Genomic DNA, 15,889 nt, shown 5'->3' with positions numbered 1-15,889 from the left:
TCGATGGTATCTCATGGAATTACTTAAAAAATGGGTAATGGAACAGATGGTTAGACTGGATCAGATCATGTGTCATGACCGCCTTCGCCTCAATTCTTCTAAATGGATCACCAACACCCCCTTTTAAACTGCAATTGGGCTCCGCCAAGGTGATCTTCTCTCACCCTTCCTTTTTGACTTGGTGGTTGAATCCTTAAACTTACTCATAACAAAAGCCACCTCCCTCAATCTTTGGGAGGGAATCAAAATATGCCGAAAAGGCCCAAAAATCTCACACCTACAATACGCGGATGACACCCTCCTTTTTTGTCACCCTTCCTATGATGCCCTTGCAAACATAAAAAACCCTAATTCTCTTCGAGCTTTCCTCGGGCCTACAAGTTAACTTTCCACAAAAGCATGATTTTTGGGTTAAATATTGCGGCGGAATCCCTGGATGATTTTGCTGAGTCCTTGTGGTGTAAAAACGCCAACCTTCCCTTCACCTATTTGGGCCTCCCTATTGGTGGTTCCCCCTCTCATCTGCATTTATGGAAACCCGTCATTGATAGAATGGAGAAAAAACTTGCATCTTGGAAGGGGAACCTCCTCTCCATAGGGGGGAGGGCTACCCTCATCAAGGCCTCGCTGTCAAGCCTCCCCCTTTATTTCATGTCATTATTTCCTATTCCGGTGGGTGTTGCGGATAAGATCATCAAAATCCAAAGACAGTTTTTGTGGTGCGGCTCAACTGAAAAAAATAGATTCATGTCTCCAATAGCCTGGAGTCAAATAGAGAAACTGAAAGCCCTAGGGGGGGCTAGGAATTGGTAACCTTCTCCAGCACAACATGCCTCTTCTCTTCAAATGAGTGTGGAGATATCTCACTGAACCATGGTGTGGAGATAGCTCTACCATCCAAGTAAAATTCGGCTATGAGAAACTTTTCACTGCAAATTATCTCAAAATTCCCAAATAGGAGGACCATGGTGTGACATTTGTTCGACCATAATTCGTCACTCTCAAGGAAACACTTTTTTGTCTGAAAACATCCAAAAAAAATCGGAAATGGCATGACTTTTGGATCGGATCTTCACCTCTAAAACTCATCTTTTCGAGGCTCTTTTGGATTAGCTCCCTCCCTAATGGTGCAGTTAACTCCTTTGGCTTTTGGGACGGTATTAAATGGGTCTGGAGCTTTATATGGACCCGTGCCCTTAGAGCATACACAATGGTTGCCCTATGGTTTGTGGTCATCAATTATTTTATTACTTCCTCACTCTTCCACCTCATTCATACCCTACTCATTTCAATCCCATATATTTCTTACTCCTAATGGTTGCCCTCCAATTTGTGATCATCATATTTCTCTCTCCTAGTTTTTAACATACCCCACCATATTTTCTCTCTCCTCCGATTCCACTATATTATTATTTATGCATAATTTAATGTTAGAATTAGACCACTGAATTGATGGTAATAAAATAATATTTTTTTATTAATTATTTTTAGATAATTTTTATTTGATTTAATTAATTAAGTCGAATGATTAACACTTGAATCGTATGACATTGTAGAAAATGTATGGCATTGTAGAAAATGTATGTTTAATTAATAATGCATTAAACAAGAGCAGCAAAGACAAAACATATTATTAAATAGATAAACATCGAAGCTATTAAAATAAAACAACACTACGCCGTAATTAAAGCCTGGTTTCTCCGAGTTTCATCCAAATATTTTCCACTAGGTCTTCCTTGAGGCGGTCATGCATGGGCTTGTCATGAACTCGAACTCTATTAGTCATATATGTTTGCAAGTTTGCCATGCGATTCTCACTAGTTTCATATATAAATGGTTCATTGAAATTTTGCGCATTTTGTTGACTTGAACTAGGATGTGGAGGTTCCTCATAATCATTGGGATCATAATGAAGGGAATATGAATCTCGTTCATCTTCAACTATCATGTTATGAATAATAATGCAAGCAATTATTATTTTCCCCAACATCTCTCGATCACGAGCTAAAGCAGGTTGACGAACTATAGCAAATCGAGCTTGTAGTACTCCAAATGCACGTTCCACATCTTTTCGTACACTCTCTTGACGTTGGGCAAAAAGACTTTCCTTCTCATTAATTCCGTGGAAGGTTTATCGTGGGTATAAAAGCTGCCCACCGAGGATATATACCGTCGGTGAGGTAGTATCCCATATCGTATTGGTGATCATTTACAACAAAGTTAACTGTGCACGACCTTCAAAAACATCGTTAAACAATGGAGATCTATCAAGAACATTAATATCATTACACCTACCTGGTGTTCCGAAGAAAGCATGCCAGATCCACAAATTATATGATGAGGCAATGGCTTCTAGAATCAATGTCGGTTTACCAGGTCTTCCAGAATACATTCCTTTAAATTGAGTCGGGCAATTTTTCCACCGCCAGTGCATGCAATCAATACAACCCATCATGCCTGGAAATCCCCATTGTTCAGCTGCAAATAATAATCTATTTAAATCTGTTTCAGTAGGTCGTCTCACATATTCATCACCAAAGTGAGAGACAACCCCTTCAACAAAATGTTGCAATGAATCTCTTGCAAGAGATGCACTGATTCGTAGATAATCGTCCACTGAATCAGCTGATGTGCCGTATGCTAACAATCGTATAGCTGTTGTGCACTTTTGTAATCCAGAAGCACCAAGTCTACCAGTGGCGGCTGGCCTTTGTTTGAAGAATTCATTACGAGTAATTAAGACTTCCATTATATGGAGGAAGACATGTTTTCGAATGCGAAATCTTCAACGGAAATAATTTGGAGGGAAAACAGGATTATCTACAAAGTAGTCCCTCCATAAGCGGTCGTGTCCACTTTCACGATCTTGGAACTAGATTCCTTGGTGCCTTAGGAACTTGATTAACCGCGGTGTATGTATCAGCTGGATTGGCCATTATGAAGCCATCCAGGGCCGTCTTAAACATTTTAGAGGCTCTGTTCTAATCTTAAAAATCAGGCTCCTTATATTTAGAAAAATAAAATTTTCAAACTAAAAAAAGTATGTATTGAAAAAATTATCAACCTAGATATAATTATATTCTTACGAATTGAATACACAAAAACGTAAACTACTTTATTTAACTTAAAGTACTTTATTTAAACGGCAAATAAAATCTCAATAAAACTTAAAGCTATTATTAACTTCCTACTTTTTTTTTTTAACTTCCTACTTAAAATCAGCTATTCCTAATGCTTTTTGAAGCAAATCCATCAAACTAAAAAATTAGTCAATTACTAACTAATAATTTCAACCTAAAAAGTTAAGAACCCTTTTGGTATTATTAGTGTATACACAAAACACAACTCCACTAACCCTTAATAAAATATTACATAATTTACATTACATTATTGATCATTAACAAATTACACTAGCAGAGTTATCTTAACAGCCAATTAGATAATTAACATTTACCACCTAACCCATGAGTCATGACTCATCTTCTTCTTTGATCTTCAATCGATTCACAGTGGCCAAATCAAACATCCAAACTAAAAAAAAATTAATGAAAAAACTGATTATTACACTTGAACAATATCAAATGAAGGTAACTTAGATTACTTTGTCTCTGCTTTCTTCTACCTTCGATCTTCGTCAAATACTCAATTGCAAACTATGAAGACTGAGAACGAAGTGCCGACCCAAGATTGGCAAACGTAGGAACAAAAGCGAAATTCTCCAAATTTCATCCTCCTAGTATCTCGTTCTTCTGGTGCCATCTTCCTAAATTCGCAAAAACCAAAAATTTTAAGGTATGAATCTTAGTTTTTTTGTTCCACAATTATTTGTTAATTGATGAAAAATATAATACCGGCTAGGTTAGAATTATATATAGAGTAGAAAATTTTAGTCGTAATTGAAAATTTAATTGAGAAATCAAAATTGATTTTTTCCATATTTTTCATAACCGTTGATGGAATGAATGAGAGAATTTTGGGAAGTTTTTAATAGAAATTGAAAAATTAAGAATATGCAAGATTTTCAAAAGATAACAAATTTTGGAAAATTGCGTGAGTCACTGATTGTTGGCAATGATATGGAGCGAGAAATTAGGGGAAGTTAGAGAGGAGTTGATGATGCCATTGTTCCTGTATATGCGTGGGATAGAAGAAGTTTTTTTTTTTTTTTTTGAAAAAGGCTGGGCTTTGATATTTTGGGCCCTCAAAATTTCGGGGCCCTGTGCTAATGGTCTGTTTGTACAGGCTATTGGCCGGCCCTGAAGCCATCCATAATCTAATCCATCAGACGATTTTCTTGTCTACGTCTTTCATAACATCTTCTATAATTTGCTTGATTAGAATTGGCAACATCAACAGAATTGGAAGAGTCGGAAGTTGAAATATGGCTGTTGTAACTTGATTCAGATGACATTTTTTGGTGTGTATGTATGAACGTTCTTGTGTGAAAGGATGAGTGTAGTAAAACTTAGCATCCAAACAAATTTATATAGAGACATGATGTCTATCATTATTGCCATGAAATAATGACATTTTTTTAAAAATCCACCAAAACAATAATGCTTCAAAAACTGTAAGGTCATTTTGTCAGATTTTGTCATTAAAGTAACATAATAATGCATCTGAAAATTGCAGTGAGTAGTCATTCCTGCATTTGTTTGTTTTCTTGCAAGTTATGAATACTATTGCATCTGATCACCAATATTGAGTACTCTTTTTTAAAGGTTGAGTAGTCACTTCATATTGCTGTAAATAAAGCAATAAATTTGACTGCATATGGATAGTCACTTCATGTACAACTTAAATTTATTAATGAAGTGAAAACCAACAATTCAGAATCACTTTTTTTCAACACATAAACATTAACTAATAATATGCATCATACAAGAGCTTACACAAAAAATAAATATCGTCTAATTAAAACAACTTAAGTACAAATAAAGCTTACACAAATAGATAGCCTCTAATTAAAACAACTTACGATTACAAATAAAGTTTACACAAATAGATAGCCTCTAATTAAAACAACTTACAATTACAAATAAAGGCATACACAAATAGATAGCCTCTAATTAAAACAACTTAAGTACAAATAAAGCATACACAAATAGATAGCCTTTAATCTCTAATTAAAACAACTTAAGTACAAATAGAACTTCCAAATTACTTATCATGGAAATAATACCTTAACAAGATTATTTTTCAATTCATCTTCTTCTTCTGTTAGGTATGCCTTTGATGAAAGGACTTTGAATAACTCCAAATTAATCTTTCTTTGTTTAACTAATACATTCTCTCTCTCTAGCTGCACCCTTTCACTTTCAATATCTCTATCATGTTTTAGCCTAGCAAGTTCCATTTCAGTTTCAATTGTCCTTGACAAATTCATCTCATATACTGAATCCACCCATTATTGAAATGCCTCTGGAGGCATGTTCATAACTTTTCCCTTACCCTTACCTTTATTTTTTACGGACCCATCACTAGGAAGCTAGAAGGAACAACCTACATCACCATTGGTTGGTGTATTTTGGTCAGTTGAAGTGGAGAAGTTACCATCTTCATTAATTCGAATCCTCTTAGAGCCACCTTCTTGAGTTGCCGTCTTCTTCTTGCATTTCTTGACAGTACTCCCTATAGGCTTCCATTGGTCTGCCCCCCTTAGAATTTCCCAACAATGCTTGTCTTGAAACTCTGCATGTCTCTTTGAGTCACTCTTGTATATGGCAAATGAACTCTTCATAACATCATCATCAAATTGACCGCTTGTTCTCCTTAGCTCAGCGTGTGCATATGCTCCAACAAACTTTGAAACACTTGCATTAATCCTCTTCCAACGACTTATAAGGGGCTCCATTTCTCTCTCCTTTAATAAATCAGACTTCCTAATCCCTTGAACCCTTTCTTCCCAACATCTGTTTCTATAACGTCTAACTTGGTCAAATGTATCAGTAACTCTACCCCAAAATGTATTTCCCTTTTGGTTCGTACCAACGTATTTATCTGTACTAACCTGCAGCCATGATTTTACCAGGACTTCTTCTTCAGCGTGCGACCGAAATTGTCTAGACGTTTTTTCAGCTTGCGTGTCTTCATCTTCACCATCATTGTCCTCAATCTTGTCTTCATCATCATCATCATCATCATCATCATCATCATCATCATCATCATCATCATCATCATCATCATCATCATCCTCACCTTCTACTGATGCAGCACGAGATCGCATTGAAGTATCAAATTCTGGAAGTGGCTCTCCACCTACCGACGACTGAAAGTGTTGGGACATAGGAAATACTGACTCAGATTGAGAATATTGGAATTTCTCGGTTGAATTTGGAGGAAATTGGGTGAACGAATTTGGATTTGAGAAATTTAAATTGTGTTGGGGATAACGTGATTAGCTATTTTGATTAGGGGAACCTAAGATATGCATGGCATAATTTTGATACTCTGCAAAATTTTATGAGTTGGATTGCATTTCAAAATTTAGATCTAATTGAGAATAGTTTGGATTAGTTTGAGATTGTGTGGCCTTTTTGGATTTTGAGGGGTTTTTATTCCTTCCACTTTTTGGATCCATTTTTTATGAGATAATATGAGATAATAACTGTATTTGAAACAAAATCTAAGTAGATTATTAAAATAGAAGAAAAAGGAGTGTATAAAAGTAAGAATAGAAAAAGAAGGAGTGTATGAAAGTATATCAATATTAGTCTTCATTTATAGAAGAAAAAAATAGCTGTTGTAGACTTTTTTTAAAAAAAACAAATAAATTATAAAACAACATTATTAACGTTACAATGCTAAAAGGTGTGTAATAGTAAAAAAAAAAAGCATCACAACTCTCAATCGTTAGATTGAGAAAATAAGGACCCTTGGATGCTTGGATTTGTTGGCACAAATGAACATCACTTTCCACGTGTTCCCATAGTTTTCTCTTTGCTCCTCTTTCTCTTTGGCTCATGGGGAAGAGCTGGGCATTGTAAATTCAGCTCATAATTTTCTCTCTCCTATTATTTTACTACTACTTTTTATACCTCTCTCCTCCAAAACCCACTGCTGGGCAACCGCTGGGCATTCTCTTAGGCCCCGGGATGAAATTGAGAGGGCTTCCCTACTTCAAACATTGCAGCAGGCCCATCTTTCACCTATGGACAAAGACACCTATATATGGGCCCCTTGTGAAACCGGAACCTTCTCGATAAAATCTGCAGCAATGGAGCTCATTGCTCCTTCACTCTTTCCCTATCTCGACGCCACAAAAGGCCCGTGGAAAGGCTTAGTGCCCTACCGTATTGAGATCTTCACATGGATGGTGCTCATAGGGAATATTAGTCCAAAGACAAGCTAGCAATGCGAGGCATTATACCCCCATCCGAAACTTTATGTGTTCTTTGTGGCCAATGGTAGGAGGCCGTCAATCATCTCTTTTTACACTACTCTCTATCTCATCAAGTATGGTCGTGGTGGTTAAATATATGGGACCTCCAATGGGTCTTCCTGGGTTCCATCAGGCTTGCTTTCGATCACTGGAAATCACCATCACACGACCCTCTCTTCAAAAAATTTGGTGTGCATCGTTCTTCGTAATACTATGGTCCTTATGGAACGAGAGAAATTCAAGATGCTTCAATCAACAGGCAATCCCCATCGCCCAGCTTCATGAACTCATTATCCTCCGCCTAGGTTGGTGGATAAATGGCTGGAATTTCTCTTTCCCATACTCAACCGCAGATATTACAAGGAATCCTCGATGCCTCATCTGGAATCCCCCAAAAGCCAGCTTCGCCACCTTGCCATTGGATTCCCCCCTCCCCCCTCCATCTTGGCTCCCTCCCCCCACATCTAATTTAAAGTGGAATGTGGACCTTCCCTTGGGGAATTTGGTTCAAGGGCCGCAATTGGCCCGACTCGACTAATGGACAATTTTTTTTGGAGCGGCCGGCCAAAACCCGGCCCTACTCGCTATTTGATCACCTCTAACACGTATGAAAAAATGAGGTTACTTTTGTGAACAATTGAGGTTACTAGTATGATTAAATAGGATCGTCGAAATGCTTTACTGAGGTTACTAATATGAAAAATGGGGTTAGTTTAGTGAACAATTGGGGTTATTTGTATGATTAAATAGTTAAGTGAGGTTAATTTTATGAACGAATGAGATGACTCTTATGAAATAATGGGTTACTCATATGAAAAAATGGGGGTTACTCGTATGATTAAATAGCGTCATCGTATGATTAGATGAGGTTAATCTTATGAACAAATGAGATTACCCGTATCAATAAATGAGGTTACTCTTATGAATGAATGGGGTTACTCGTTAAAGTAAATGAGGTTACTAATCAATTTACTCTTATGAGTTATGAATGAATGTGTTACTCGTTTGAATTCGCAGCTCCAATCTTCGGTCCTCTACAACACCAATCCCCTCCCTTTTCCGGTAAACCTAACCCCAAAACACCAAAAAATGGTAGATCTGACACCATTAAAAATAGCTTATGAAATTGAAGAAGATCCACAAAGAAAGGCATGGCTGAAACTTTGTTTCGACCTTATCAGTTGAAAGAAAATTCCTTGATTTTTTTCTTTCTTTGAGGGGAAACAAAGCAACAACGCCATTCATGAGTCCATATGCCAAAACAGCCTTCGACACAGTCATTAGAACTATTGCAGAAGAGGTTGCAAAAGGTAGGCAAATTGTTTGTGCCCTTCCAGCAAAGGGGAGCGAATTGGTCAACGAAAAGGAACGCAAGAAAGCAAGGGTTTCATCCCCGAAAAATCCGGCTGGAAGTAAGGGGAAGGAGAAGATGGTTGATGATTCTGAAGGTATAAAATAGTCTTTTTGGTTCAATTTAGTTAATAATAATTTTTTTAAAAAAAATCAGAAGGTCTAATTACGTCCCTTTAATTCTGGTATTATGTTGTTGTTGTTGTTGTTGTTGTTGTTGTTGTTGTTGTTGTTGTTGTTGTTTGGTATATGATAGGAGGGTAATGGTCTTAGTGTGCCTCCTGAGTGGGGGGAAACGATAGTGTTGGATAGGGAAAATCATTCTAGCAGCATGTTAAAGTATAAGAAAACTCTAAGTTCAATTTACACTTAATATTTCTATGCCCTTGATTAACCTGAAGAATCACTGTTTGGTTGACATGTTAAAATAGCTTATGACCCTGTGTTAATGTAAAAGTATGAAGTAATTTACTATGTTTCTTCTCTCTTTTCCTCTTGTTTTCTTCTCTCTTTAATGGGATGGAAGTGTATGTATCTGACTAGCTATGTTTGTTAACCTTATGCAAGAAACCTATGTGCCTGAGTTCATATCAAAATTTGTTGACCCTTGAGTTTTGAAGATGACCTAACCACAAAAGACATAGTATATTTTATTTATGTTGTTGCAAGGTAATTCATGCTCGAGCTAATAGAATACTTGATTGAATATTAAAGCGGAGAATTAATCAAGATCGAAGTAAAGATGTTCGAGAGATGAAGAATCAAGCGTGGAATGAAGATTAGAATACATTACGGTATCTATTAATCTTCTTGTTAATGTTGAGTAAAAGCTTTATTAAGTTCGTGGTGAATTCTCAAAGGAACTTGGTTCTGTTCCCATGAAAGGAACAGACCTGGCACTATAGGAACAAGGCTAAGGAACAAGACTTAAAGATTAGGGAACAAGACTTAAAACTAATTTAGGAACTTCTAAGTGACTAATATTGTGCGCCTAAGTTAATTGAGTGCCCAATATAGTTGTTAGAGTGTTTAGGGATATTTTGACTAAGACCCATTATATTAGGAAGTTAGTTTAAGTTTGTTAGGAAAAGATTTTAAAAAGATTTTCTGATTTTAAATTAACTGATTTTCAAATATTATCTTTTTAAAATATATATTTTGTCTTTTATATTTTATTTAAAAGATTTAGTTTTCGAAAATTTAATATTTCCGATTTTTAAATGTTTCGGATTTTTAAATTATAAAAACTGTTTTCCGGTTTTATAAAAGATATTGAAAAAGACATTTTTCCTAAAAACTAGCTAAAGTATTTTATTTATTATTTCCTAAAATCTAGATTGCATGCCTAATGTTTACTGCTACACGTTTTATGTAGTTAGTGGATTTAGTGGCTTATGTTAATTATCCTCCAAGTATTTATTTAATTAAATAAGTTTAATTATTCTCCAAGTTTTGCAAAAACCATGTAATGTGTTACTGCTTCTATGAATTGAAGTAGTGGATAAGTGGATGCTTTACATGATATGGAATAATTAATTTAATTTAATTAATTAATTAAACATCATGGAGAACATGTGATAATGGTCTAAGTTAGTGGAGAACATGTCTTGTCTTAATTGTCTATAAATAGTCGCCTAATTCATTTGAGCAAAATTGTGTCTGACTTAGTTAATTTGTCCTAAGTTATCTAAAGTGTCAGTGCCTTTTCCTGAAGAGAATTCATACTTACATTAATCGAGTTTATTACTCTTCCATTATTTTATAAAGTGTATTTTTGAGAAAAAGGGTTTGAGTGAACTCTTGTAAGTGTGAGAAAGCTTTGAGTGAAGCAAGAGAAAGAGAAAGAGAAAGAGAAAGGAACTTCGAGTGAAGTTTGAGAGAAAACGTCAGTTGTTGGGAACTGTCGTTGGGAACTTGAGTTGAGTGACTTAAGTTGAGAATCGAGAGAAAAGTAATAGGTTGTAATCAGAGTTGCTTTGGCCTATTATAGTGGAAAGTTGTTTAAAATCCCTTGTGGTCGAGGTTGTTTCTTCCTACTAGGCCTAGGAAGTTTTTCCTCGTAAAATCTCTCGTGTTCCCATTGTTTGTTCCCAAGTTTACTTTTAATTCCGCAAAAAGTATAGCTTATTCTCTTACTATAATTCACCCCCCTCTTATAGTGCTCATATTATACAACAAAATTGATATTCATATAGAGGCAATCCAAAATATAATATATGAGCAGATCTAGAAAGGTAATGATTCTTTGATTGATAATCTGGAAATTCAACAGAAAATGTAAGATAGATTGCCATGTTTTGAGCGACTTGACACACTCTTAAGATAACAACTAACAGAAACTTTCTACTATTTTCTTTATGCCCTTCTCTCACTAATCTCCTATATTTCTTACTTTGTCCCCAAGCTGGCCTAATTTCATTGTACTTATAATATTACTTTCCCCTATATGGCTATACCCAATGCATAACAAAGTATTTGTTAAATTACCTGGAAAGCTATTAGATCACTGAAAGTGTCATTGAATCCTGTTAGTATGATTTCTCCTTTAACACCCAAGCTGAATTATTTTCAATGTTTAAAATAGTAATAATGTTGAAGCCTTGTGTAAATGTAAGTGTTTGTGTAATTGTAACTAGTGAATGGTACGTGTCTCCTTCTTTTGAGCAGTTATTTATGCATGACTATCCTGATACTTTGCCGTTTAAGGAGCTAGCTCATCTATTCTTAGTGTGGTATAATGTCTTATATATTTCTTACTTCTCCATACGGCAAATCTGCCCATGATTGACTCTTTTTCTTTGCTGCGTCCCTCTGTGTGTGTGTGTGTGTGTTGGGGGGGGGGGTTCTCTATTATTTAACGTCATATTAATTTATCATTTTTCTTATTTTCTTTGCTATTCTTGATGACATCTTGCATACTTTGTCTCCTTAGTTTGGCTTAGTATGTTTGTGTGTCTATGCTAGTATGTTTGTGTATCTATATATCCTTCCTCTCTTACTAAGAAACAAATTGATTCATTTTCTTGGATCCAAAAACCACTTCGCGTTTGATCCAATTCCATTTCGTGATTCACTTTTTTTTTGTATCTCAAATTTTTAAGTGCAATATGCTCATATATTATATTTCCCCAATAATAGCAGATGTGTAGGATTATCTACTTGCTGATGCAAGATATTTTATGAGTATGAAAATTTCATTTTTTAGCTCCTCATCGTACTTGACATACTTTGTGCTCTTGATACTCTCAGTGTACTCAATTGTATGATTGTTTGGTTTGTGAGTGTTATGCAAGTCTAATTATTCTTCTCATTGACTAGTTAGACTATGATGAATGTTAAAGCTCAATTTTTATTTACTTCTCTGATTTAAGGTCACAATGATCGAACTAAAACCTTCATTTTTGTCTCTTCAAACCCACAAATCTTCCCCTCTGTGACCTTGTCTGGTTGACATGTTAAAATAGCTTATGACCCTGTGTTAATGTAAAAGTATGAAGTAACTTACTATGTTTTTTCTCTCTTTTCCTCTTGTTTTCTTCTCTCTTTGATGGGATGGCAGTGTATGTATCTGACTAGCTATGTTTGTTAACCTTATGCAAGAAACCTATGTGCCTGAGTTCAAATCAAAATTGATATTCATGAATTGAGCTAGTGATATTTACAAATCATCTTGTGGTTGTTGTTGCTCCTTGCTAAGGTAACTTGATTCCTCTTGTTCTGCTACTCAGGTTCATATCAAAATTTATGATTCTTAACTAAAAAATCAAAACTGAAAAGGAACTTCATGGCTTATTAATGTGTATTTTCCAAAGATCAACTTTATTTTCTCGAAATCGGATTTTCAAAGATGTTTATAGTTAAAAGTTGTGTCTTGGCAAACATGTATACAAAGTGATAAAATTAAAACAGAACAAAGGGAGTATTATGCTGTCAAAATGTGAAAGACATGCAACATTGTCATACCTTGTCAACTTTGATGCCAGGAACAATATTCTCATAACGTAAGCAGTCGACAAATTTATTCCCATCTGTTGCTTACTGTGTCCAGGCTGGACTTATGTCGTGAGGGTCTCTTTTTTGCTTCTTATTGATATACTATGTTCATGTCAATAAACCAAGGAAGACCACATCTTCTGCATTCTTTTTCTTTTTATTATATATGTTATTTCTGTAATTTAATGCTGGATCTTTTTGGTTTGTACTCAGGATTGGTTGCTCATAGAAGAAAGATCTTACAGGAGGAAACATCGTCTTCTGGGAATGTCACTACTACAAGAATGTGTTTAAATATCTAAGTGATAAAACCAACATAAATAAATAGTATAAATAAATTAAATTGATAGCCAAAAAGAAAACTCACTCTTAAATTAATAAAAGAGTAGGCCTAAAACATCTAACATTTTAATGCTCACATCTCAACCCGAGCCCAAAACCAAATAAGATTGTCATCAACATAACCTGCAAAGATATACAACAAATATCCACAATCAGTGGGGAGTAACTAACAGCTCTCCCAGCTCAATTAGGATCCATGTAGAAGTTATCAAGCGTTAATAAATAAGTCCCAATCAACATAAAAGATCAAACTGAACCAAACAACAACAAAACAACAACTAATAGTTTAACATGGTTAAATAAAGTACATCATGATTAATAAACTTAATATAGACATACAAGATAAAAAACATAAGCCTCCAAAATAATATAAATAGCTTATGAGAAAGAGCAGAACGCCAGTGGATCGCAACCCACTTCCTAAGGTTTGTGAGATCGAAATCTCCAGACAGCCTATGGGCTTACATTCCCTACTGCCTGTGTCTAAGAATGGCCAAACTCCCGATGCAGGATAGTACCCAACTCAGTACTTCCCAACCTCTCGGACGACAACAATTAACCCAGGTAATACCCCTAAATCGCAACCTAGGTGGTTGGCATGTTCTTCACCGGGGATTACATCTATCCCACCGGATATCTTAATCTCAGTAAAATATTTTCACAATTAAATACAATAATTCATTCATCAAATATAAAATAATAAGGATGCCCTTCAGGCCTTACACCTAAAATCAGCAGAAACTAGGATCGCAATCCAAGAGTCTCAATTCAACAATATTTATTCTTCTCAAAGTTATAGTAATATAATACTAATAAAACATTTCACCCAACTAAAAAGAATAAATCTTTCTTACAACATAAATATACACCAAATACACAATATAATCAGATACTCCAATTACTACACTCTCGTTGTCTGAATTTGGGTACAAGGTTAATTACAACGTTGGCTATAATACCCCCGGTACATAACTCTTGGCGAAACGGTACTAAAGACAGTATTATTCTCCCTCGAGTACTGTAACGTCGACAACTTAGATACTGATTTATAAAACTACAATATTATTATACTCTCAATAACATACAAACAACCAAACCATCATAAAAAAATACTTAAAATACATAATATAAATATATATGTAAACTAAGCAATAATAAAGAAAGTCAACTCAAGTAACATATAATAATAAGAAATTAAGCATTACACCTGCATGGTTGCATATACACAAATATACCCACGAAACCAAAATCTCACACCTGAATACTCGTTAGTATATAATACTTAAAACATATAGCATAATTATGCAAGCAAACCAATATCATAATTCTTACAGCACCACCTACGGAAATGTAAATAAAACTCCAAGCTTGTCACACTACCATGCTTATACAGAAGAAGCAACACTCTTAGGTTGCGGCAGATAATAACAAGCCATAGACATGAATCTTCCTCAAGCGACTTATATCAGCAAGCAACAGATTATCATGCTCACAATTAACCAAAAATAAACATGATCACACATTACCTATCCATAATCCATCATCATAGACGCGTATAATCATGAACACAAAATTTACTAACTAGCACATGAATTTCACAGAGCATAAATCATGAATTCTAGCCGCTTAAACATAACTTTCAACAAGAAAATATCACCCTAGTTTGAACCAGTTGATTTCACTTAATTAACACTCATAAGCATTCATGTACTTGACAAGTATAACACCAATAATAAGAAAGTTTTACCCACCCACAAATTATAGCACAAAATTACCCCAACTTAGATATTAAGGCTAAATAATTCCTAAATGGACTCTAGTCGTACTAGGTTCGCCATTAGTTACCTTTGAAGACCTCCAATTGCTTGCATTTTCATCACGTACTGCTCTGCTCCGATCTCGATTCCTGTCAATCTGTAGCTCTGATTTAAAATCTCTTCAGTCATAATGAAGGCCCATATGTCCTAAACGTGCTGTCCAAATTTCAGGGCGATCCAACGGTTCGATCTTCCGCAATGATTAAATTCGTGAAGGTACGACAGGAAAACAAAACCGGGTGACCCGTCTGATTGAAACAGAAACTGCGACCAATTCTTCCAGTATCTTCAAAAAAGAATGACACCACGAGCAAGATCTATCCGAGTAGATGAATTTCGACTACTCACACGTCCAATTCCAATAAGAGACGAAGGAGATATTGGGTAAACAAGATGAGTGTGCAGAAATGGCCGAAAATGCGAGAAGGGAGAAGGACTCTTTGTTTTTCTTTGTAAGTCTGGCGTGAAGAGAGTGTGCAGCAAAAATACTGTGATGATTCATTTCATAAAGCAAAGGTTTAATTGCATTAAGATGGGTTAATGGGGGATGGCTCTTCACCTTTTGGTGGTTACAAAGAGGGATAGATAGAAGATGTTAATACTATGCTTAATACTTCTCCTCTAAATTTTGGACAACATAAGAAGGATATGGGTTTGCAAAAGAATTTTTTATGTTGGTCGACCCATATTATATACAACACTTGAAAACTAAAATCACACGCTACTTAAATTTATAGAATTACTATCTATATGATAAAATAAATACGCACATCATATATACTTTAAATTAATAACCACAACAACATAACACAATATAAATAATTATACACTTTAAAAATAGTTTTTAATAATAAATTATTTTATCTTAATAGAAAATATCATTTTAATGTAAACAACACCAAAAAAAATAATGAGTGAAAATTACGTGGTGTTACAATCACTCCCCCTTAAAAGAGTTTCGTCCTTGAAACTTGGAAAGAAATAGGAGACCAAAAGAAAATACTTT

General features: G+C 35.2%; 2 protein-coding genes across 3 annotated transcripts; both read right to left on the bottom strand.

Annotated features, from left to right (window-relative positions):
* Positions 1-2,209: 2,209 nt before the first annotated feature.
* On the bottom strand, positions 2,210-2,749 carry LOC104908905 (uncharacterized). Its single transcript, XM_010698077.1, has one exon. It carries the CDS (start codon positions 2,747-2,749, stop codon positions 2,210-2,212), a length of 540 nt encoding a protein of 179 aa, XP_010696379.1.
* Positions 2,750-4,941: 2,192 nt separating this feature from the next.
* On the bottom strand, positions 4,942-15,697 carry LOC104908906 (glutathione S-transferase T3-like). Of its 2 annotated transcripts, XM_057396405.1 has the most exons (4): positions 14,912-15,697; positions 13,092-13,189; positions 12,695-13,000; positions 4,942-6,268 (listed from the first exon to the last, which is right to left on the bottom strand). In XM_057396405.1, the coding sequence occupies exon 4, from the start codon at positions 6,224-6,226 to the stop codon at positions 5,489-5,491; it is 738 nt and encodes a 245-aa protein (XP_057252388.1). In that variant the 5' UTR covers positions 6,227-6,268; positions 12,695-13,000; positions 13,092-13,189; positions 14,912-15,697; the 3' UTR covers positions 4,942-5,488. The 2 variants fall into 2 exon arrangements, with proteins under 2 accessions (XP_057252388.1, XP_048504621.1); XM_048648664.2 differs by having other exon boundaries at positions 12,695-13,189.
* Positions 15,698-15,889: the final 192 nt, after the last annotated feature.

The sequence above is a fragment of the Beta vulgaris genome, chromosome 7, assembly GCF_026745355.1.
Source record: "Beta vulgaris subsp. vulgaris cultivar EL10 chromosome 7, EL10.2, whole genome shotgun sequence".
NCBI lineage: Eukaryota > Viridiplantae > Streptophyta > Magnoliopsida > Caryophyllales > Amaranthaceae > Beta > Beta vulgaris.
Note: the sequence above shows the minus strand (reverse complement) of the source record. Positions and strands in the feature narration are given on the sequence as shown.